Genomic DNA, 25,372 nt, shown 5'->3' with positions numbered 1-25,372 from the left:
AAAGAAGTAAAAAACATTTATGTGTTCAAGAAGAATTAAATACATAATAAGCATGTAACAGTAGAAGGAAGGTATTTAGAGGGAAAAAGACAATTTTTAAAAAGCAGAAATTTCAAAACAGAGTGATTTGAAGATTGCACAGACTTTAAAAGTAACCGAATAGCATCTTCTGTCAGAATTAGCTTGATAGTTTTTAGCCAAAATCGCTTTCTGTACTGAAAGTTTTCAGACAAAAAGAATGAAATAGGGCTTATGTAGTGGAAGCGCTGCAACCTCAGTGTTGAAGAGGCTTTAACTTTTCCACGGTCTATCTCCCCCTTACCATTATGTTGTATTTTGAAGGTACAACTGACATTTGATAATATGCGAATATTTACAGCTTAAGAGTACAGAGGTACTATGCCCCTCATTTCATTGGCAGGCAAACATCATGAAATACTGTCATCTCCTATTTCTCTTCAGAATACACATAATATTTTTAAATAGCTGAAAGGAATAACATTTGTTTTGCCCTGACTTGTAACTGCAGAATTATCAAGACTTTCTTAGACATCCTGTATCTGCCGCCATGACTGAATAGTTAAGACTGTACTGGTTTGTGTTCTAAAGCCTCTGTAACGTCCCGAATTCACAGGATACTCAGACATGTCCAATTATATACTTGAATCTCATTTAACAAAGCTGACATGTAAATCTCACAAAAGCATGATTTGCCTATTGATGCTGCATCTGACAAAGCTTGCATGTGGCATTCATTCCACCAAGTAAGTGGAACATATGCATGTAAAGAAAGCACATCAGAAATCCCAGCATCGGCCAGAGGCATGTGAAAAATTGCACACAGTTAAAACTGCTAGTCAAACCACGCCTTCTGATCTTTGCCTGTGAACAGCTACGCAATAGCTGGGACCACCACAGTCCTGACCTGAACAGTCATAAAGCCATTGAAACCAAACCAGCGGATCTGCGCAGTGTACCTCATTAACTCGAAGACCTAAATCTCTTGGTGTCAAGGGCACCAAAACTCCCTAATCTGGTTCCCCAACCAATACATACTTAGAAGACCCCTGCCTCTAACAGGGAAGATGGTATTTCACAGCAGCTGCCACTAACCCCTTTAGATACCTACTGTCCATTCACTTCACTTTACCACTTGGGTTGACAGACAGAATTGAACCCTAAGTTTTACGTTAAAGGGGGATTTTGTTTTCCTAATTCCTACATAGAATAAACAGCAAGTTACCGATTTGTAAAAACAAAACCTCATAAAACTTTGTCCTGGAGGTTTTGCTACCTGAAACATATTGCAACATCCAGTTAAATATACTGACAGCCATTCTACCATCTCAGGAGAAACCAAGTCTAAGAGCTTCCCTATGACAAAAATTGTGTCTGTTATAATGGATTACTGAGATGATGCAACATACAATTAGGATGAAGGGTTGTCTTCACACACAGTGAATTTAATATTTAATAGTTTTTAAATGTCATAGAACATGAAATTCACAGAAAAAGAAAACATTGATGCACTCCAGGAAGAGACTGCATCAGAAGTCGTGTTCTGCTTTTGATTGATACAGGTAAGTGTTGGTCAGGAATGAAGGAAATAATGGTCTTCCAATATTGTGACTGATTTTACAAAAATACCTTGTATTTCAAAAAAGTATGGTGGAAAACTAAATTTAGGGAAGGTGAAGCATAGAAATTTCTTTGAACGTGATTTCTCTTACAAATTAAAAAAACAGATGTGTGTCATGGAAGTGTTTTCTCCTACCTATGACAAGATTTTATGTCTTCAGAAAAGGTGTAATTTTTCCTGAAGTTGACTTCTTTTTTTTTTCCCCCCCAAATTGTTGCATTCAAAAAAAGATGCATTTAGACCACATAAACTGTTGAAATTATTGGTAGAAAAGGAGTTGATTAAAAAAAAAAGCTAGTCACAACGGATTATCTGCGCTAAAAGATTTCTGATTATTTTTGGTAAAAATTAAAATTCAGCTACCAGCAGCTTTTCATCATTTCTAGGATAAATATCCTCTTGATTTTTGCTCTGGTCACTTGAGACTTAAATTCCTTTACTTTTTCATGTTTTACCAGTTTTCTGTTCTCAATATATAAATCACAGAATCAATTTTACAAGGTTTTGAGAGTTGCTGGAAATTTTTCTTATTTTTAATTGAAAGGCTAATTGAAGCTCTTTAAGTTTTTCCTAAGACATGTTATTAGTGGTATGATTTTATTTTTTTTGTCTTCACAGCACAATGGGAAAACAAGACTGTGGACACTTACCAAGTTTTACACATCTCTGTCAGTAAACTTGACGTGTGAATTGTTGCCAAGCAAGGGGTTAATAAGAGATAAGATCATAATCATTGTGTGCTTTGGTGATATGCTGTAATCAAATGTGGCAGATTTAGGATGTTCTGAAGGAGCTGTGCTAAAATCTCTAAGCAAGCACTAATGGAAAGGTTAATATGATGGTAGTTAGCAGACACCAGCAAAAATCAGTTTGTCACTAGAACTGAATTTAAACCAGGCACATTTCAAAGTCTTTAGCTCAAGGGGGCAATAAAAATATAGAATGAGCAGACTTAATACATTACTTCCTTTCTTTTTTATTGTCTAGCTACCAGAGGGTACCAATAATTTGTTATGCTTCGTATTATATTTGGAGGCATCTGTGAAATTCATTCATTGGATAGAATAAACTCAAAGTGTATTTTTATGCTAGCAATACAGATTATACAAATGAAAATTGACAGTGATAAAAAGTCTTGATTTCTACAAAGCAGCCACGTGAATTTGGGAAACATAAAATGAAATGGGACAGCCCACAGTTTTAATATCTAAAACACTGATGGCATTGATGTACCTGCTGGTGTATGGTTCTAAAGAAATTTAAACTGTAGAACAAAAGCTGTCAGTCTTTCCCTCTTTTTTTTATATGCAACCATCCACATACAAAAGTGGCACGTTCTTGAAGTGATGTGGTTTGAATTGCGCGGCTTCTATTATTTATGCAAAACGGGTGTTGAGCAGTCAAACTCCTATCTGTTCTTTTACACCGCAAACAAGTCAATTAAGGTGGGTCTTATTCCATTGAAAAACCACGTAAAAGGATTTATATGTGTTCAGTTCTGCAATTTAGATTTCAGTAAGATCACTTACTATCTGCAAAATTAACACAACTGTTGTCACATTAATTATAGTGTTTAAAACCTGCCTGTTTGAATTCAGCTTTAGAGACCAATAGCTGATAGCTCTCCAGATTAAGTTATCTGAATTTAGCCAGTGGGAGATACTATTCAAATAAATGCCTCAGGAAGATGAAATAAAAAGCTCTGAAAATCACTGTAAAATCAACAGTGTTTACTTCAAGGAAGTAGAGGATCATACATTTTTAGATCACAGATGGAAAACACTAACTCGAATACATTTTGAAGCACAAATTCCGCACTACCCCTTCTAAAAGAAGCTGTTTGTAGAAGCACGGTTTACATTAATCAGTACCTAAACCACTTTATATACAACCTTTCTAAAATTCATTTGCATAATGATAATCCGCATATGGCAGGGTTTAAGTTATTTAAGCGGTGTTATATTTCACTATTTAGTCTTGCTTCGCCACTGCTTTAGCAGTGAATCCTTGTGGAGTGTAATGCAGCTAATGAGGTAGCTTTTTAACTGAACAAACTGACAGGTCCCATATCTGCAGAGGCAGCTTGAAACCGTGCCCAACCTCTCGGCTTCCCAAGAGGCTTTTCAAAATTCAATAAATAACATCTGTAGGCGATGTTGGGTGCAGACCTAGCAGAGTGCGTCATAACACTGAGCTGGCAGAACAAAGAAACCATGACGACTGCCAAGTTTCCATGGCAACCGCTGCGAGGCTTGGAGAGTATAATAGCACATCAATCATTGTCCAAAAGAACTTCATTATCAGCAAGAAAAAAACCCTTTAGGATCTGTTTAGTGTGCAATTGTGGGTTAACTCACCTCAAAGCCTTGCTCTCTAGCAAAAGTGGCAGCTTCCTGAAATAATAAAAAAAAAGAACAGTTAATTATAAAGTGCTAGATAATGAAGAAATAACACATTTTGAAAGTCATTCAGCCAGTTTTCCTTTTATACGATTATCTCAATATACCCATATACAGTTGTTCAATTCTGATAGTTGCACCAAAAGCTTCCCCCTCCTTCCGTCAAGCCCAACAACAGTACCATGTCAACACATTTCACAACTTCAAATAAAGAAGGTACAATATGTTTTTTCCAGGCAAGGAAAGTTACTTCTGGAGATAGGACTTTGACTAGGACACCACTACTTCAAATCCAGACAAAAATCCTTCAGACGTGCTTTTAATTGAAATTGTACCTTATCTTCATTTATCTCCATTTATGTATGGCACTTCATGGGATTCAGGTTATCAAGCCATTATAAAAAACCCATTTGTCCTCTACAGTGCATTAAAAAAAAAAAATAGGATCACAAAATGTGTTCAAACCCTTGTGGTGGAATCAGACGAGCATTTAAAAATACTCTGATGTCTTAATCACTGCTTTAGGCAATTTAACTATGTTCTTTTTCTGAAAGAACAGAAGTAACATCAGGGTATCAGAATGTCCTCATTTCTTATTTATATTAATCACAGCAATTAAAATCTGTTTTGAAACAGAAGCAAGGAGACAGAAGACAATAGCAATGTTTTTCCCTTACCTTCTACCTTAACATTGCAAATACTGCAGAAAACCCTCAAAGTTTTTAACATGCATTCTTTCAGATTATCTTTGCCAAGTGATATTAATAGAGGGATAAATCTTGAGCCAAAATGGTGAGTCGATCCAACAAAAATAATTACCGTACCAAACCACTGAAGTCCAGTGTCCCTACGATAACTTCTAGTACTGCAGAAAATAATATGTGAGGACCCATTTGATCTGCCAGTTTGGGGGCAATAGAAGAATTTGAAGTGGGTACAACTGATTACAACAACAGTAAGTTGAGGTTAATAAAATGTGATAAGCTGAAAAGCACAACTCCTCAGGCTGCTTCACTGCAGAAACATAAGGCTGACCGGGTTAGCCTCAGCTGATGTTGACAGAAAAACTGAATCATGGTCCTGACAATTGGGTGCGGGCAAGGTTAGCCACTTTGACAATTTACTTACAATTGAATTCCTTCTTGTACATCACACGCTCAATGACATTTGCTAGCCTGGCTGTCAAGAAGGAGGGTAGGGTTCAAAGATATCATGCAGTGTTTTCCTAAACCAGCATGTGATTAACAAAGCCTATGCTCATATGAAAAAGGGAGGCTGCAAGCTTCCACTCTAAAGTGATCCACCTACAATGAAATGCAACACATCAAGAACACCTCAAATGAGACTGGGCCACAGGAGGGGAAAAAAAAAAAAAGATAAATAAGGGTGCAGAGAATAAGAAAACAGACTAAAAATTACGTACTGGAGCCAAATTATTTCTTTAACCTCAGGTTTTTGGTTGTGCAATCGAAATAGGAAGTTACACTGATCTGTCCTAAGGGGTTCTCTTTAATGTCCCAGTGCAGCAGGACGTTAACATCTGTGTTAAACTATTGTTTGGCCAGGAAACTGGACACCAGTACATGAAACAAAAACTATTCCAGTTAAGTAGTGTTTCCTCATGGGAGACTTTGAAAGAATTCAACTTCATTTTCTGTACTGGGGCACCCATGCATAGCACATGTAGTTTGAAAGACCTGGCCCTTACACAAGACAGGATAAATGATTGCACGTTTGTTAAAAAGTATCTCATCTAACAGGATTCTCCTGTTAGACTGTAATCTTTTAGACGGGTGTGCTGCCTGGCTACATGAATAATGGTAGCCAGCATACAATCATAGATTCTCCTGCAGCTGACCTCTAATCTGAAAGTGCCTGAACATGCCAAAGAACAAGAGCAATCTTAATTTTCTTCTATCAACCAAACCTCAGCATAACTCCAGAGCAGCTTCTTTCAGCAAGGACTGTGCCTACAGCCCCCTAAGAATCAGCCACTCTCAGAGTTACATCCCCTTAACAATTACGGCCCTGCCAGTAAAAAAAGATAAAACAGCTGAAAACACACGTTTGGAGGCTAGAGCTTGGTTGCAAAATGGTGAGAAATGTGAGGCCGGCCCTGAATGTCAGGGACAGTTCAAAGTAAATTAACCAGATAAAAGCGATGAGAACCTTTTAGTATCTATTCACAGTAACAGTGAGAACAGGAAACAAGCAGAACCCATCTGTGCAGCCCTAGGGCACCTCATACTGAGCTTCACGTCTCTAATAAAGTAGTCAGGTTAAAATCTAAGTGGCTGTAACATGTGGAGACTGCTAGGGTTATAATGGCGAGCCAGGGCGTTCCCTGATGCAGGTGATAATCAGTATGATAATCACTGTATTTACAGGCTTTCCATTTTATATCTGACATTGGAAATCACGAAGAAGGAGGGATTAAGGAAATAAACAACCTACACAGAAGCTTTACTGCTCCCCAGAGAATGCAGCATTTTCATTCGTGCGTGACATGCAACAACAGCAAAGCAAAACAGCGACAGAACAGAATTTTCTTAGGAGGCTTCATTGCACATCAGGAGTTCTTTCAGTTTTGATAAACTTTAGACATTATTCATTCAGTACTCCAACTCAGCATTTTCAGAGCTATTTTCCATTATTGTCTACAACAGAACCTCTTATTTCATAAAACCCTCTCCTCCCCCTTTTTACTCTTTCATCCTAGATATATTAAAAACTCACACTCCTTTCACTATATCTACTTTTTACTAACTGTGACTGCAAATTTATTGCTATATCACCTAAAGTAGAAATGAGGTTTGTTATTAGTTAAGAAACACTATTTGGCTCATACAGTTTGGTGAAAAAAATCATCCTAAATACAGTCACGCTGAAAAGAACTGTGTAGAGCGTTACTTAATGGGAGTAACACAACATCACTGAAGTTAATACACACCCTCTCTTTGCACAATAGAGAGCAGTTTACACAGGAAATCCAGATAAATTAAAGAGATAACAATATAAAAAAGACAACTTCTCTCAGTCCTGGCTTTGCTGTATATATTAGAACTCGCTTACTAGCTGAGAACTATTTCCATTCTTGCACATATTTTGTTGCTGTTGGAGTCCCAGCATTTAGTAAACTGAGCTGTCTATAATCTACACTGCGGCTAATTGTAACATGACTTGTTAATTCTGAGCCCTTTTATCACCAATACAAACTATTTGTTTGTAAGTAAACAGAAACATACCCTCTAAACACAGAATCCATTAGCATCTGCATTCCTAGAAGTATTTGTTAGTCCCCTGTGTTAGAGGAATTTTATGATTATAGAGCTAGGGTGGCTCAACTTCAATAATTGTATGTTCAATTTGCCATAACACACAGAAGGCACACTATATATCAAATATTCTTGACACACCCAAGTATTTTTTTTTGTTGGTACCAAGGTTTTATGTTGACTTTATCAAATTATAGCCAAAATGGTAACAACGTGCATGTTGGGTTAAAATTAATTAATGTAGGCCAACCTAAACCTCATGCAGTTGCATTGAACAGCATTTAAAACCATGTACTGCTGAAATTAGCTGACAAAGACTGTTTCAAAAGCACCACCAACAGTATTATCTACAATATGCATTTTAACCTTTATACTGAGAAAAGGCGCACTATAAACTAAATTTGCATTTCATTGCTGAAATCAACATTATCTCATAAAGAAATGATAAAACAGCAGGACAGCAATGATACCCTTGCATGCTGAATGCATTTCTCGTAATTACACAAGAAAGCAAATGCAGGGGATGCTGAAGCTAATCCCTCCCCTGCCATCTTTCTTGGTAGAGGAAACATCTTACAGAATAACCTGAACTCACATATTATGGCACTACTCTGTGCAGTTCTCTCTAGTTCACTGTCTTTCCTTGGTGGAAAAAAAGGAACACCGTGCCTCCCCCTGACAGATTTTATTTACTTTTTTAAATTGGGAGATTAGTGGCAGATTTTGAGGGAGTTCCTACGGCAGTAACTGCAAACTTCCTGACTAATCCAAAACAAGCCCAATTCACATTTTCACGAATATCACCCTCTTCCTCTGCATAACAAATTGGTGACTCAGTGGGATCACCCCAGCCCATGAATCCAAGTAATCTTAAGCCTGCACACACACATACAGTATGTGTAACTGCAGAGGAAGATCCTCGCAGTACAGTGCAGTGTAGAATGTGAAACAACAAGAAGAAACAAAAAAGCAAACCTGCATGGACTCACTCAATGAGAAACATCCACCTAGTGTCTGCAGCTGATGGAACCATTCCTACTGATACCACAACCGTGTTTGATTATAACTTGAGTAGTACTTCCACCACTATACCTTACAATAATAACTGCTAAAATATTGTACAAAATACAACTTTAATATTTCCTTCCTTTCATACATTTCAGAAGTATGAATTTTTAGCTTGCTTTAACACATTAAAGGCTATGATTATCTCACTCAGATAATTCCCTTTTTCTTCAGTATAATGATTTAGTACTATCCACCCCAGTCATGAGTTCATCTCCAACGCTGGTATAACTTCAAGTTCTTTGTACCCTCTCTTGCTTTTCTACATATTGCCTTATTTGTGGCAACAAAGGTAGTTTTACAAATCTTCTCTTCCATTAAATAAAACCCTGTTATCTATACAAATGGGTAAAAACAAAGTAAAAGAAGTGAATGGGGATATAGGGAAAACTTTCACGCAAGTGATGCACGCTGATGCCTACAACTTCATTCTGTAGAAGACTAACTCAAATAATCAGAGTTGATTTAAATTGACAATCTCGTTTCTTAGAGATTGTCATTCTTGTATGATTTGTCTCACTGCATTATAGAGACATGAAAGTCTACTGCTTTGTTATAATGTAATTACTAACACTCGTAGTTCTGCTTTCCTTAGGTAAGCATATTTGTCCTTCCTATCTGCCTGTCCCTTCTGCCATCTTCCCCTGTCCCTAACAAAGAGCTTTCTTGTAAAATTCTGTGTTTTCAGAACTATACACTTAGTTTTATATACTTTGTAGGTATTGAGAACCTCTGATTTCAGCAGTATCTGTTGTGTCCAGTAATTCTGAATACAGGCCAATAAAACACATCTTCTTTTGTTAAGATCTCTCTTCTTTTTTTTTGGCAGAAGTCATGAAGAATCACTTACCAAGATCACCATGTGCCCTTCTTTTGGTATCTCCTTCATAAAACACTGGTCACAGCGCAGGAGTTAAGATAGTTTTTAAGACAGTGTGTGTGTGTGCTAGTGAGCTGTGCCATGCCTTGTTTCTCACTCTTCCAGCTCCAGGACAGTTTACACTAAATATGGCCCTGGAAATGTGGCTTAAGGCACAGACAGGACAACGGATTTGCAGTTGCTGCCTTTGAATTGTAACAAAGACGTCATTCATATACCCACTAACTTCATGGCACAGTTGGTGGGGTGGTCTTGATTCAAACTCAGGTACTTAATGCAACCCATAAACATGCAGCAATATGATCTGTCTTTATAACAAACTTTCCTTGTGTATGTTACACAAAGCCAAACTAAGTTATACCTGATTTCATTGCCCATCCCAGTGAGAAAATAATAGATGCATATATAATCACACACACACACACACACACACACGTATATATACTAAATAGATCCCCAGTCCTTAATATGATGAATTAACAGCATGCATCACGAACTAAGATTACTTTCATACCAGGGATGATGTCAAAGATGTGGTAATGATAATCATGACCTACCTAAGAAATCAGAGGTAGATACTGCCAAAGACTACCTGATGATCAGTTGAAAACATGATTTCAACAAATGGCCAGTATTATTCTGTTACTTAAAATGAATGGATGGAAAGTCTACAGGACAGAGTTCCAGCTGGATCACTAACCTTTAGTGCCAACAGTACATTTATTGTGCTTAGTGGTAAAATACATATGTTCCTCTTCCATTCAGTGCGAAATAGTTATCGACAGTCACTCAAAACACTGTAGATTGTCCTACTCAGCCTTTTATGTCAGTGTAAGCTGATTTAGACAGGCATTACTTTAAGGTCAACTATTACTACATTTCACTGTCTAAAAGCAATACAAGCTCATATGCCTTTATTTAAAAATGCCATTAATTAAGACATTCAGGGCTCAGGAGGTGAATGTGATTTTATTGTTTTTCTTTCCTTTCCTCCAGTTGCTTTAATGAGAGTTTGAGAAACAGAAGTCAAATGAACCACCCAGCATATTTCCTGAAACAAATGTCTATGTGGTGAAATTCTGCTACAGTTGACAAAGTTTGAGCTATACTTGGGAATGTGATACAAGGATATAATGCTTCAATATTATTTTCATTTGACAAGCACAGAAAACTAATCCTTGATTTGGTCAGTAGTGTACATCTGTTCACGTTTCAGAGAAGATCAACATGCTGAAAACATGGTCACAGAACGCACAGACCCTCTGCAGAGCTTGAGAATCAGCACTGATAATCAGCAGTATCTGAGCAAGTATCTACCCCTTGCTGGTTATTACTGAAGAAAGCACACCTGGTATCTATAGGATTGGCAGATTATCATGAAGGAACACTGAGGTGGTTTTTCCCCCCCCCCCCTTTACTTTTTTCCTTAGCAGCGCCACGCGCCTGGTATCTATAGGATTGGCAGATTATCATGAAGGAACACTGAGGTGGTTTTTCCCCCCCCCCCTTTACTTTTTCCATGAGCAGCGCCAAGCCCCAAAGCTGATTTTCTTCATAAAGGAAAGGAAGAGTTTGTATCATATCCTAAAACATTATTTCAGCTTGCTCCAGTAGTACTGAAGATACTGGTAAACAGATCTATACTGCTTTCACCCAGTAGGTGAAAATACAAAATAATAACAATCAGTTCAAATGAATAATCAGAGCACGTATAAATACCACATGGGGTTAAAGTTGTAACGTTCAGAGGGGGTTCTGGCAGAGTCCCAGAGGGGTTTGTCTGAAAAAGGCTAGTGTGAAAAGAATTGAGAAAGAAACATATTTCCTGTCCTGCTTGGGTTCACCCTGGAGTGTCTGTATCACATACAATTCATTAATATTAAAGTTATTTATTCTCCTATTCAGGTTATTACCAGAGCTATAGTTCCTGCTAGAATCTTCTATGGAAAAAATCACCCTGAGTTGGAGCTTAATGCCATCACAGTGTCTGCAACAGCTGCAGCAGTGATATGCCTCTGAGCCATTCTGAAATTTTATGATGGATAAAGCGCTCTTACTTCTATAACTGCCTTACATCCTTACCTGAAGAACTGAACTACCTATGACTCTGTATGTGTGTCTCTCCTCACCAATTATAAGCATCAAATTAGAGAAGGACACTTCCTTACACCACCTCTCTATACAAAATGTGTCTACCTCTACCTTAGAAAGAGATGCATCACGATCAGAAAAGAAGGAGAAGAAAAGAAAGATCCCCTCCTTAATCATCACTGAATCAAGTGAACACAGTAAAAATGAAAACAAGTATCTTAAAATTAAGTTAATAGCTAGAAGGTAAGATTTTTATACACATATAAAAATAAAAGATGTGCAGGGTCTTTTGAAATCTTTGATACTGCTCGCTGGATGCTCTTAGTGCTAACTTTATGGCTGAAGGATGACAAACAGAAATAAAAGATTGCATCATTTTCAGCAAGTCCTTTTATGATTGCAACCACTCAGACTAGCCTGAAATCACTGACAAGATATTCTCATCTAGCAATTTCAGATGAAGAGAACAATCAGATACTGTGCTAGAAGTGCTGGGATGCAGCAGAACTTGTCTCTAGTCCAGCCAAAAGGTTAACACATTTTTAGCAGAGAAACTGGGTTGTTTCATATGCATTGTTTGGTGTGATGTCATGCACAGCCATTTAGAATTATAACTAAGGCTATGATATTGCAAACCCCGTAAAAAGCAATCATCGTGTAACTCTCTTCATGTGCTAGGCTCACACTGCTTATTAACTCTAGCAAGAAAATAAAATTGCTCATTGCAACCCTCAGCAATAACCCTAACTTTTAAACTGTTCTTAACAGTTAAATTCCACATTTTACCCTTCTAATGAAGTTCGAACCCAGTTGGTTTAAAGATTCTTGTTGGAGTTTGTTATTTCATGATGCATTTATTTGTGTTCAAGACACAAATTTTTTTCCTGTATTTTCAGTTTTAGCTACTGCAACTACTTTATGGAAGGAAAAAACTAGTTCTCTAGTGGTTCTCTCTCTCACAATGTGGTCACTGCATGGAAAAACAAAATTTCAATCTGACCACAGTTAGGTCACTCTGGTCCTGACAGAAGAACATGAGCTCTATTTCCAGATGTGACTAAGGCAATATTTATCATCTTGGAAAAGTTGATCATTTCTTGCACCTTTTTTTTTAATTTATAAAAGTTAGAATTTACTTGCTTCTGAGCAATAAGTGTTGAGGATGAGTGGTTTTTTTGGTATGTTTGTTCCTTTTCTAAGAGAAGCCAACCTGAACCTGAGATGGGCTAAGACAGAGCAAACACTGAAATAAGAGTCAAGTAATGAAATTAGAGGGGTTACAAATTCCAGCATATTTCAAAGAGGTATTACAAAACCCACAGAGTGGTTGAGGTTGGAAGGGATCTTTGAACATCATCTAGTCCATCCGCACTCCTCAAGAAGGGTCAGCTACAGCAGGTTGCCCAGGACCATTGGATTTTGAGTATCTCCAGTGACAGAGACTCTACAGCCTCTCTAGTAAATCTGTTCCAGCATTTGACACCACGCTCACAGTAAAGGTTTTGTCTTATGCTTTCCTGTAGTTGAATTCGTGCCTGTTGCCTCTTGTCCTATCACTGGACACCACTGTGAAGAGCTTGGCTCCATCTTATTTACTATCTCTCATTAGATATTCATATGCATTGGTAAGATCTCCCCAAGCCTCTTAGCCTCTTCTTCTCGAGGCTCTCAATCTCCTCTCCTCACACAACAGATGCTCCAAACCCTCAGTCATCTTTGCAGCCCTTTACTGGTATCAATCCAGGAAGTCCACATCTGTCTTGCGCTGGAGAGCCCAGAACTGGACCTAGCACTCCAGGTGCGTCTCACCTGTTCTGAGTAGATGGGAAGGCTCATGGCCCTCCACCTGCTGGCAATGCTCTTCCTAACGCAGCCTAGAATGCTGCTGGCCTTCTTTGCTGTGCCATTTTTTTTTCCACTGGGGTCCTGAGGACCTTTCCTGCAAAGCTGCTTTCCACTCAGTTGGCTCCCAGCCCATCCTGGGACCAACATTCCTCCCCAGCTAAAAGGACCTTCCATTGAACTTCATCAGATTCCAATCAGCCTATTTCTCCAGTCTAGCAAGATCTCTGAAATCTGATATTACACTTTGTGTTAAGACAGTAGCTACCAACGGCGAGAGCAGGATAAAATCCATGCTGGGGCTAGGCGGACAGGGAAAGAATTTATCAAAACTTATTAATATATGCAGAAAAGTCAGATGGCTGTTAGGACGGAAAAGAAACAGCTAAAGAAACCAAGCAACTAATCAGAGCCACGCACCAGGTGAAGATAGTCACAAAGCACAAATGAATTAGAACAAACTGCTTTGACAAATGAGCAGTATCTCTCAGAGGCTGGGAAAACCCCTCCACCCAGCTTCTGCTGGCCAAAGGACTGCTAGCATCAGTTCAAAGAAGAAGAAGAAAACATTGGAAGTCCATTAACGTCTTGACCACTGAACTTCACCTGACTATTTCACGTGGGTTATAGTATGTTTGGCAGCAGACATTCGAATTATCTATAACCAGTTGCTTCATGCATTCAGATCACTCTCATTTCTTTATAATTGCCTCTTCCTTCAAAAATTGGCTTAGGTAAAAAGATCATTACAGTCCTATTGGCTGGTTTTGTGACTATACTTTCAATCATAAAAGTGAATTTCTTTTTCAAGAAGTGGGGTTCCGAATTTCTATGACAGAAAGCAAACTATAAGCTTTCTCAGCACTACTTTCTACACACTCATAAAATAAAAGGAAAATGATAAAGAGTAAGATAAAAAAAGAATATGAAATGATGTATGAATATGCATGAATTCCTATAGAAAAAATCAAAAATAAATGATGTAATTATGGAAAATTACATTCCTGCATCAAAGATCAGTAATCTTTCACCTAATGCACAAAGACATAATTACAACAACAACTTATTTGTTAAAAGTGCATAGTTTAGCAATGCATTATTACATGGGTAACTGTATGCAAACACAAGAAGCGAAACGAAAAATTTGGTCCGTATCTGAATAAAAGAAAACTTTGATTTTCAACTGTGCTCTTTTTACAAGAGCAGTTTGCTAAATCACTGCTGAGCATGGACACTGTCCTAGTGGCACCAGTTGTGTATTCTAAAGGATCATAAATAAGTGCCACAGTTTTCAAGCGACAATGTTCTGTAAATTTTGTATGTGTGCATACAAAAAACTCACCAGCTCTGAGTCTACCATATGCACATTCTCCACATACTTCCAGATGTGAAGAACATTTTTTAATCCTCAGCTGTACTTCGGAACAGTTAGCATTTTAACCTCTACTTCTGTGTCTTTAAAATGCTACATTTATTTTAGGATTTGTCTCACAACTATTTTTTAATTACTGAGATAACAGATTGACGTTATATTTTAATAGACATTTATATATTTGTTAACCATTACTCTATGCTTAATATATGTTAGCATATTGCAAATGAACCTGAAAGTGCACCTGATACATTTCTTATTTTATTACATCACAAATGTAAGACTGCGAATTACTCTGAAGCTGAAATTAGTTGTCGTAGTAATGGTAGTAGTAACTCAGTTTTGGGTAGGTTATTTTTAGCTAAGTACTTGCTCAAGTCCTTCACTACAGATTTCTCACACCTCCTGAGTGCTTCGAAGTGTAAATAATTTTTTTCCCTCTGCCTGTAGCATTATATTTGTGTTTAAACATAACAGAAGTTATTTCAACCTATTTAGCTTACCTCACACTTTCCAACACAAATAATTCCTGTGATTTCTTCCAAGAGTCCATGTCGCTTCCGTTTTACACAAAATTTGAAGAGAGCTGTAGGGTGAGAGCAGTGCTGTTCTTTTGTTCAGACCCCATTCTGATTTGGGTTCTTGAAAATGCACTTCTTTCCTTTATATTAATAATATTTTTTTTTCCAAATACAAGACAACAAATGAATGGGAACATTCTAAAACAGTAGTGCTATGCTTTCAGAGCAGAAGTAGTGCAATAATAGCACACCAGATGCTACATTGAAGCTTTTTTAAGAGACAGCTATTTAGGGATTTAGGGAAATGAAGAAAAAAAATAGGCTAGGACCTCCGAAAAGTGGTACAAATTTGTAGAATCTCCTTGGTTTGAGGTTTGTTTTTTCTAAAAGAGCTAGGAGGAATGTAGTGCTCATATAATATAGTAAAATCTAATTATGCTATAAAGAACAAGCCAGAACAGATATTCTGCCCTAGCAGACATGTGTATATATATCATCCTAATTCCTTGTCTCTTGTCAGATTTTTATATCATACGCTCTTCTCTTTCAGTCAAGTTAATCAACTCTTCTGAATTATGCTTAGAAAAGTCACATATGACATCTACCATGCCATGTTTTGAAAATTGCCATGCTCTGAAAGGCATTTTGATCTTAGGTTTAGACCATGAAAACAAAGAGTTTATTTGGAACCTGGCTGGCTTACATGGTGAGCAGTGAACTGCAGAGGATACTGTGCTAAAAGTGTCACGTTTAAAAATAATATTGAAGCAGTTCTTTACAAACATGGCACTTGTCCAAAGCACATATGGCACATTAAATATAACCATAAAATTTTATGCACCAGATTTGACCAAGGTCTTGAGCTCTAATTTATAATTTCTCCATTTTGCTGGAAGACTAGCTGCATTTGATAAAGCTACTTCATAAGGACTCTGTTCTCCTAACATTTACACATTACACATCTGGACTTGGAAAAGGATTCTGAGTAAAGCGGCCAACTAATGCAGATCTTGTTTACATTATGTGCAATTACTCTTGTGTCATGAATCTCCCTGGGATATCAGAATGTGCTGAAGACACCCAACAAATATGTACTTCAAATAAAAGTGCAAAAGCCTGGGTGTTTCTGTCCTTATCAATGAGCTTGGTACACATGATCATGTAAGAAAATGAATTGTATTTGTATTTTCCAATAATATTGCATCTCATTTTTATTAATTATTTGTAAGCAATTAGAGCTGCCCTCAGTGTCTGAAGATCTCTGTTTGGATTGTTTTTCTCTCACAACTCACTCACTGAAGCCAAGGGAACTAAGTGATGGCAGTTGCAACACTCAATTCAGTTACATAAACACATCTCCCTTGCCAGATTCCCCTGCGGTGTTCCCATTTCATGAAATAAGTCTCTAGCATTTAGTAATGTACTGTACCAGCAAGTTTATTTTCATGCGACAAAAAATTAGGTCCTCTGCTCCTGGCAGCAGAGCAGCATGTGTGTGTACATCACATGCACGGAATCCACTCCAGATCGGGTGGCTAAGAGGGCAGAGAATAAATACAATACTTGAGGAGCTACAGAACAAGAGCTGGATGTCAGATTTTTTAGCAGGAGAAAGACAGCCTTCATCCAGAAACTGAGGCTGACTTATTCCAAAGTCGTACTGCAAGTTATTGCAGTCCCAACAAATGTGAGTGTACATTATACCTTCAATCATCAATCAAGACGCATCTGCTTCCATACTGAGTGTATTTGGCAGTAACAATACACACCACTCTCGCCAGGCTATTCCTGTAGGCGTAGAGTTATTCTCTTTAACATCACAGCTAGAACAAACACACTCGTGACTATGAAAGCAGTATGTACGAAAAGTGGAGAGACAGGCAGAGTGACCTAATCTATCACACAGGCAATCAATCAGCTGCAGAGAGAGGGCTTTCTGGACAAAGTTTCGCACCATACCTGCCCATCAGCGTGAAGCTGGGTGGTCATACTCCACTGACTTGCTGGAGCTTTCCCTTACTATGGATAGGTCACTGTTGAAGGGTATCTATCTACCTGGAAAATAATATCGGGACTAGTACCTGTATGTGTGTGCAAAGGTCAGAGACAATCTAAGTCTCTGGGCATGTTTATCAGGCAGTGGAGCATCACAGAGGTCTCAGAACTACCTGAGCTGCCGGCTTGATCTGGTGATTCACGCAGAGTCACGCAGCTTAAGGTACTCCTGAAGCACAGCACTTGCACCAGCAAATTGAATAGACTAGCTTTGCAAGTCACCTGTTCAAGGTCAGTTCACATGTCTTTGGTTGAAGAGTACGCTTATGCTCTTAAAGGGCTATTCTCAAATTCCACTTGCTGCCTAGATAAACATAAAATTACTGAGGATATTTTTCTGAGAAAGGACTATGAGAGAATGGAGAGAATCCAAATAAAACCAAAAGTAGTTACAATTACTTATTAATGCCTACTAATTATAAAACAATGACAGGCTTTTTTGACCCTTCTACACAATTTTTAGTCAACACGGCTTCCTTCTTTCTAATTTAAGACTTATTTTCCTTTGGGGGCCTCTGATCAGATTTAGAGAGTCTAAACAGTGGTACTGCTGCATAGAGCTGCAATTTGGACAACTCGATCTCCACCAGTTCAAGGGCTTAGGGAGTTGGGATCCAACTTCCCAGATAAAGTAATCTCCTAACTCCTCCCTACAACTCACACAGATAAACTTAACACCTAACAGCACACCCTGTCCACTTCACTCAGCAAAGTGAGATTCCTTATGTGGGAAGAATTCTGACACTGCCTGATGTGAGGAAGAGGAGATAAATCATTACATGAATGTGGGTCAGTTTTACTTTTGCGTCTTCACATGGAATTGCTAATATCTGTCTCCATGTGGTGACACACTTGTTCCACAAATCCCTGCCCCTCTTTAGTCAAACACATGTTCAAAATAAGTTAAACAGGAACAAACCATTCCTGTTCCAGCATAAGATTGTCCAAAGATGGACACAATACAAATCCGAGTTAAAGCTGTTGCGCTTAAAATAATGTGCTCTCTCAGTTCAGATTAATTTTCCTGTGCACACAAGTCTTTATTAAAGGAGAATGCCTGAAATGGTGGATTAAGGCTGCAGTCCTGCAAACACCTATATTCACAACTGTTACAGGTATTCAGGTTATCTCATTCTGACTACATGCCAGAAAACATAACTTGGCTATAAGAAGTTGTCTAGATCTGCCGTAAAAGAGTTTTCATCTTGTACTTGCCCATTGTCACAAGTCACTTCGGGATGACACCACTGTCCCAGGTTAATGCTGATTTGGGAAATCTGGTACTTGGCTTCTCAATTCTATTGGAATTAGCGAGTTGTACCCAAGGTAGAGAAGGTCACTACCTAAATTCTTCATAAATTTGCCATTTCTAAAGCAGAAGAAACACACCGCTTTCTGTGATGCTATTTTAAATAACATTAACAAGCTGTAAATAGCCACAAAAGATGCTTTTGTTTATGAGTTCACACTTAAAACAAGAGAAACAGTCTTCCACACATTATTTTCCTGCAATATTGCATGTAAGTACCAATATTCCACAGGAGACTAAAGATTAGCGGAGTCTCCGTCTTTGCTTAGTGGCAAAGGATTTACAATACTAGGGATGCTAACGACCTGAGACCCATTTGCACCAATAGCTTTTCACCGCAAAATGTTCTGTAAATCAGTATGTTATTGTTTGCTTAGAGAAGTGTGTGACACTCTCAACTTCTACTTGCCGTACTAGTGCAGAAAATAATCACAGTTCAGGTGGCATATGGGTATTTTGTATCTGAGAACTAGCAAAGAAATCTGGTGACATGGTCATTGCTATGGTAACTATACTTTTGTAGTGAACATTGAAGTAAATAGGTGCATAAAACATGTATAAGTTGTCACTGCGTACGTTACTGCTGCCCTGGAGCTTCAATAATTTGCTTCCTTTAAACTTACTAAATCTAGCCATAAATACTAGGTATCTCGTAATGTCCTATTATTTCGATAAGATGACAAGACTCCTATTACATAATACAGTGCAAACACACGAGCAGATTGATTTATCAAGAAAGGAACTTTTTGGAGAAGCGCTATATTGGCCTGTAAGTAGTGATGTGTGAACGGGCTTCTGGCCTGCATGAAGGAAATGACTGCCAGGCCCTGATGCGCTGAGGCAAGTCTGAGCAGTTGTGGAAAGTTTGAAAGGATAAGGAGTTCGCTCCATCTCTGGGAAATACAGAGCCATTTTCAGGCAGAGAGCTCCAGCTGATCTTCTCAAGTCTTCCCCTCACTGTGTATCTCCTCTCCTCAAATGATCCACCAATGGCTGAGATGTGGGATTAGGTAAGAACAGATTGGACCATGCCTCCTTTAGAAAACAACAGTAATGTACAGAAAAGAGGTTTTGGTCTCTTTTCATGATCTACTCTTTATCGTAAAGAATGTTTGGCTTAAGGAGATCCTTCTTTTGTCCCAGCCGAGCAATGTAACACAATTGTTAGGTCTTTCACACGCAAACTTGTGGAACAGTTAAGTGCAAGCTTAACACACAGCTTAACACAAGCTTCTCACACATAGTGATGATGAACTGATACTCAGTGAGAAGGGAAGCCTTTGGTTGTCTTCCAATTTAGGCAGGTCTGTAATCCTGCTGAGCAGATAACTGAAGGGATTGGTCTGCCCATGGCACAGATAGGTCAAGGGGATCCCTTGGGATCATTTCCTTGGGTTAGATTACGTGTATGACTTGGAAGTTTTAATGTCTCTGAAAGAAAGGGGATAGTGTTTTGTGACAGCTGCAATCTGTCATCATATCAAATGGATTAAGGATGGCTGTGGAGACTGGAAGGCCTACTCAGTTATCATGGATGAGGGAGGTACAGCTGAACAGTCTTTCATAGAACATATACCAATGTATGTCTAGTGACTGGATGAATGCCTCTGTAAACTAAAGAATTCAGCTGCTACAAGGAAAAAAAAGGTGGTAATTCTATTTTATGTACGAGGAGAAAGCACCCATCTTAATGTACCACTGATGTTCTGGTCATGTCTCTAACACCAATATTAAGTTCTGTTTTTTACTTGAAGCAGAGATTTGACCTCTGTTTACTACGAGAAATACTGTATCAAGGCCTTGCATGCTTTGGATGTACTTTCTGAGAGCACACAATGACTTTATTTATTAATCCATTGCCAGCTAGGTCCTTTATCACAGACATCAACACTGGCTGTATCCCAACAGATTTAGCGAGCAGGTCGTAAGTAATTAACATTTGAAATCTGACATTTAGGCTATATTTAAAGATGGAAATTTAAACAAACTATTGATGATTGTTCTATCTAATTATATCTAGAGGGACTAGGGCAGCGCAGGTAGCTCTAATATGGGATTACTAAAATGCTAAGTTACCTGTCAGTCCCTGTCTAACGATTTTATAGACTAACAATTTAGCAGTGGGGAAGAAGCTCAAGGACTGTGTTTTGGTTTCTTACTTTTAGATTGACTGTCTCAAATTACATCCCTGTTTAAAATCCTGTGGCCACACCTCCTCGAGCCTTTGAAACAACCCCCACGCCTCTGCTGCCTTAGCTCCACTGTGCAGAGGGAACCCGAGACAGAGCCTACAAGTCTGAAAAGGGGGAGAACAGGGAGCAAGATCTCCATCTTCCACTCAGACTAATGTAATGCACAACTCCACATTAAATAACTCTGCAAATCACCACCTTAAGGGTCTGATTCATCAGTAAATTGCTCTCATTTCATTATGCTGCTGTGCTGACAGAAAAGGTACACAAGTATAGGTTAACAGGTCGGTGCACTGCGGCTGTTTTTCTTACACTTTGTTATATTTGTAAATCCGTTGAGTCCATGTATGACACCTCAAAAAAGCCATAGTAATAATGATTATCCAGGACTAAAATTTACATCAGGTCAATATAGAGCCTGTAGATTTTAAATCAGGGTATGAACCAATAGCTTCAGCATTAAGAACTGCACTTATGCTCTAAGAATTCTGAAATCCATAAGCATGAATATAAACTCAGGAAACTCAGGGTTAAGTTTATAATGAAAAAAACCCAATCACATTAAGATAAAAGATAGACAAGCAAGTAACTCATAGAGTAACTCCTAGCTGTCATGATACTATGAAAGAAAACATACATGAATAAAGTCCAATGTCCTGAAAACATAATTCCCAGCTAATCCAGTACCACAAACACTAAAATATTTAAGTCATAACAATGGTTATTACATAGTTTTACTACAGGGTACCCTATCATTACTATTCTCAACAGTAGGACTGAGAAGACACCTCCCTGCAACGCAGCTCTTTCATGGCTCTTTTGTGCTAACAAAGGACCAAGTTAACAAAGAGCAACCTACTTCTCACAAATCTTGCAACACACAATCCCTGCTGACACATTAAAGACTAATGTGACAATACAGGGAAGCCCAACCTCCTCTCCCTTTGCTCTCCTGCATAAGACTTAGGCATAACACAGTTAATAATGAATATGCATTCTTAGCCCACAATCTTTTATTGTGTTCTGCTAGAATTCAACAGTTGTTTTAAAACATAGGGACTACTATTAAAAGTTGCTGGAAGTATTCATGCAGAAAGCTGAAAAGATTGACAGTGATTTTTTTTACTTATATAGCAAAGACTAATTTGTATTTTACGCTGTTTCAGCAGTCTTTGACTGTTTTCTTCAAAATCACTGGCTCAGTGGCACCATATGGAGCATGTTGAACTTAAGATACCAAGAATGTGTCCAAGATATATCTCACTCCAGTGTGTTAAAACATTCCACCCTGCAGCTGTCATTATAGGAATATAATTCATACCGTAAAGTTTAAAGAAAAACACTGTAGCTTACCATGCTTACAAAAATATAAGATTTTTTTTTGATCCAAGTAATGGTCAGTAAAGGGAGAACGGTTAATCTTAAATATTTAAAATTTTAACTAATCATGAAGTGTGTTAATTCTGCATTAAATTTAAGACTGAAAATAAAAAAAAAAACCATGCAGAAGAATTACTAAAAAATTCTATAGTGAAGGGTTGTGTATATCTAGGCTTGGCATAGCCCATCATTACTGTTTTCTATTCCATTTCTTAAATTTCTTTTAAAAAGTGATATATGAGATTACAGGGCAAAAACCTTAGCTATATTTTTAATAATGGCACTGTGCAAGTGTATGATCATTGTTACATTTCACCTCTCTCCGGTCATTACTTCTCCATTCTTCTGTTTGTTATCTCTGTTTCAAATGAAGTTTCTCAGGTCAGGATGTGCCTCTTACTCTGTTTTGTACAGGGTATAGTACTCCAAACACCTTTTATAAAGTTAACTGCTGTAACAATAAGGGTAGAGACAGGCAAGAAAAAAAGAACACATAATGGTTTCCTAGAAAAGCTGTTTTGGGATGGATGCATGACTCAAATGGTCCATTTGCAAGCTAGTAATGCAGGTTGTCTTAGAAAAAGATCCACAAAACCATTTTAACATTCCAACCCATTATGTACTCTGTCTATGACATATTTCAGAGGAAAATTATTTTAGAGAATTTAAAAATTTTATTGATGCAATTCTTCGCATGCCTTTGTAAAGTCAGGAAGTTGTATGAGGCTCAGGGGAAAATGTTTTAGAAAGCTTCTAAGGTTATCCCATAATAGGTTATTGATAAATGGTAAATGGATACGTAAGGCTTCATATCCTGGAGGCCTTCAAGGCAGGCAGTAAGTTCTGTCTATTGTGTGGGCAAGCTGGGGATCTCCCCTCTACAATATTGTCGATCTTAAATTTACAGCCATCCAAGGACCAGAGCTATTGACGCAGGCCTGAACACTGCACTCCTTATGTCTCTAGCCACTATGATATTAGGGAGGCATTTCATATTTGCAGGGAGATTACTGGGAACAGGAGCACGGCAAGTTTTCAAGAGGTGGTGGTTTATTATAAAAAGATGGCTAGTTCGGGTAGCTCAGAGATAGAAGCTGGCTCTATTGAGAGAGAACGGTTACTAGGCGCAGTAATAAGTATTAGTGAAGACCTTGTTTTACTTTCCACATAGATGAGACAGGCAACGTAAGATCCACAGTTCTTCAAAGTTTTTGTAAAATGTAGAATTAAGATAGAAAAACATTGCACAGTTATACCAAATTTGCACCCCAGGCTGCTGCTGGGTATGATGCGTTCGATTCCAGAAAAATGGAATGCGAGAAATACACAAGAAAAAAAGGAATGTAGTTAAGGAAACGTTACGGAAAGGTAAGCATCGTAACTTGTTATGATCTTGATTTAAATGAGTGACACGGTTTGGACAGATTAGGGTAGACAAAATTAGTTACATTTCAAACAGTTCACAGGATGAGTTTGCTATACTTCAAATCTACTTTTGGGAAGTTTATCACATGAAGTATAATTTTTCTCATTATCTTGAACAAGGATTCATTGCAAGAGGTCTTAATAAAAGATGAGCAAAACAGTAGCACTGAAAACAGTTGTTCAAATCCAACTAAAAAAAATCATTAGAAAACTTCCCATGTTTTATACATTGTAAAATAAGAGAGTTGTAATTATCTGTTTAATCTTTTCTTGAAAGGAATATCTTTGTTCAAGGACCACAGGACTGACCATAACGGGTCAGATCAGCAATCTATCTAGTCCAGGATCCTGTCTTTGGAAAACTGTTACAAAGAAAACTGAAGGGTACTGAAAGTTTACAGAACAGTCTGGTTTCCTTTAAAGGCTCATTAAAGAGACCCTGAAAAATTAGTGTTAAAGGATATTAACTGTGGATAGCCATACTGGCTAATTATCCAATTCTCCCCATCCACCTAACACTCAAAATCATTACTGCATAATTGAATGTATAGATTTTGAAATAGACAACTTAGTGCTTCATTACATGAGATACTATTCTAAAAAGTGCTACACTGAACAAGAGCCACAAGAAGGAAGGTCTGCATAATTCACTCCTGAATTAAGCGCCTTCCTGGTGTGATAACATTCCCTGTTAACCTACTACATATTCCTCTCTCATCCTAGATCTATCCAAATGTCGTCCAAAGCAACCAACTTCTCTTAATTTTTGTTGCAGCATTCAATACAGTGCACCTCCGCATTTCAAACAACAAGAAAAAGAAACTCTTATTTAAGAATAATAGAGACGAATGTTGGTTAAAAGGAGATAATCGATACTTCCTAAAAAACCAGCTCCAATGAAAGACGTTCAGAAAGAATAGGTACACTTTTAATAAAGTCTGTTACAAGGAAGACTCCCCCTAAAACATTTAATATCTTCATAATAAATGACAAGATAACTTTGGGATGACTTAAGTTGTCACTTGCACGCCAGCTTAAAAATTATCCCAAGAACACAGCTGAAGATGTTAATAACACTGGAAACTTTGATCTCAATTTTAGCTTGCTCTACCTGAAATATATACATGCACCGCTCATCCTGGAACACAAAGTTCTTGTTTGAAATATGAAAGAAACTCATCTGCAAGTGGAGCTCATATGGGCTTGTGCAACTTAGAGTTTCCACGATCTACTCAAAATAATAGGTTCACTTCCCACTAGTGCTACCTCATACATGCAGCCACCTATCTCTCAGATAATGCATGTTCAGAGACGGGCTACAGTTGGCCAGCATAAGGCTGTACTACTTCAGTTCTTTTAACCAGTTTAGATTCTAGGAGAAATTAATTTGGTTGCAGACGATGAGTGTTCTTTTTCGAGCAGTTAGATTCAGTAGTTTGACTCATTATCGTAATTCACATACACCAAGATGCAGCTCCATCTGAATCTGGCACTTACTTCAATGTTCAAATCAAATGCATAGTGTTTGGCAACTATACGTGCAGAATTTAAATTGACTGATGCATTTATCTGAAACTGGTATCTGTCCAAGACCACTCACAGATGCATCTACTGGTCTAGGAGAAATTCCATCAAGAGGAAAAAGACATGATAACCATAGCTGCTCCAAAATGGCATATACATTAAATATTGTGTCTCTTAAGACCATCTGACTGCCCATTCACATATGTCAGGCGTGTTTCAAAAAAAGTTAAGAAAACACTTCAGGTGAACTAATGTGAAAGATAGCTGCAATTCCATGAAATTTCAGATATTTTTCCAGTTGCAGGCAGGTCCTGCTTTGAGAGCAATCAGAACTGCCCCAACAACACAATTTATAGCTACAACTTCATTTCTCATGACAATTCCAGCTCTTTCAAAAAAGAAA

At 38.0% G+C, this 25,372-nt stretch overlaps 1 protein-coding gene across 1 annotated transcript in view; it reads right to left on the bottom strand.

Annotated features, from left to right (window-relative positions):
* Positions 1-25,372, bottom strand: part of ADK (adenosine kinase) — a 156,196-nt gene that overhangs the window by 44,998 nt on the left and 85,826 nt on the right. Inside the window, exon 4 of the mRNA XM_010139663.1 lies at positions 3,997-4,032. Coding sequence (XP_010137965.1) covers positions 3,997-4,032 — 36 coding nt within the window. The remainder of the gene's footprint in view (positions 1-3,996; positions 4,033-25,372) is intronic.

Source organism: Buceros rhinoceros, unplaced genomic scaffold, assembly GCF_000710305.1.
Source record: "Buceros rhinoceros silvestris isolate BGI_N320 unplaced genomic scaffold, ASM71030v1 scaffold677, whole genome shotgun sequence".
NCBI lineage: Eukaryota > Metazoa > Chordata > Aves > Bucerotiformes > Bucerotidae > Buceros > Buceros rhinoceros.
The sequence above is the reverse complement of the archived record's forward strand: the minus strand, read 5'-3'. Positions and strand labels throughout refer to the sequence as shown.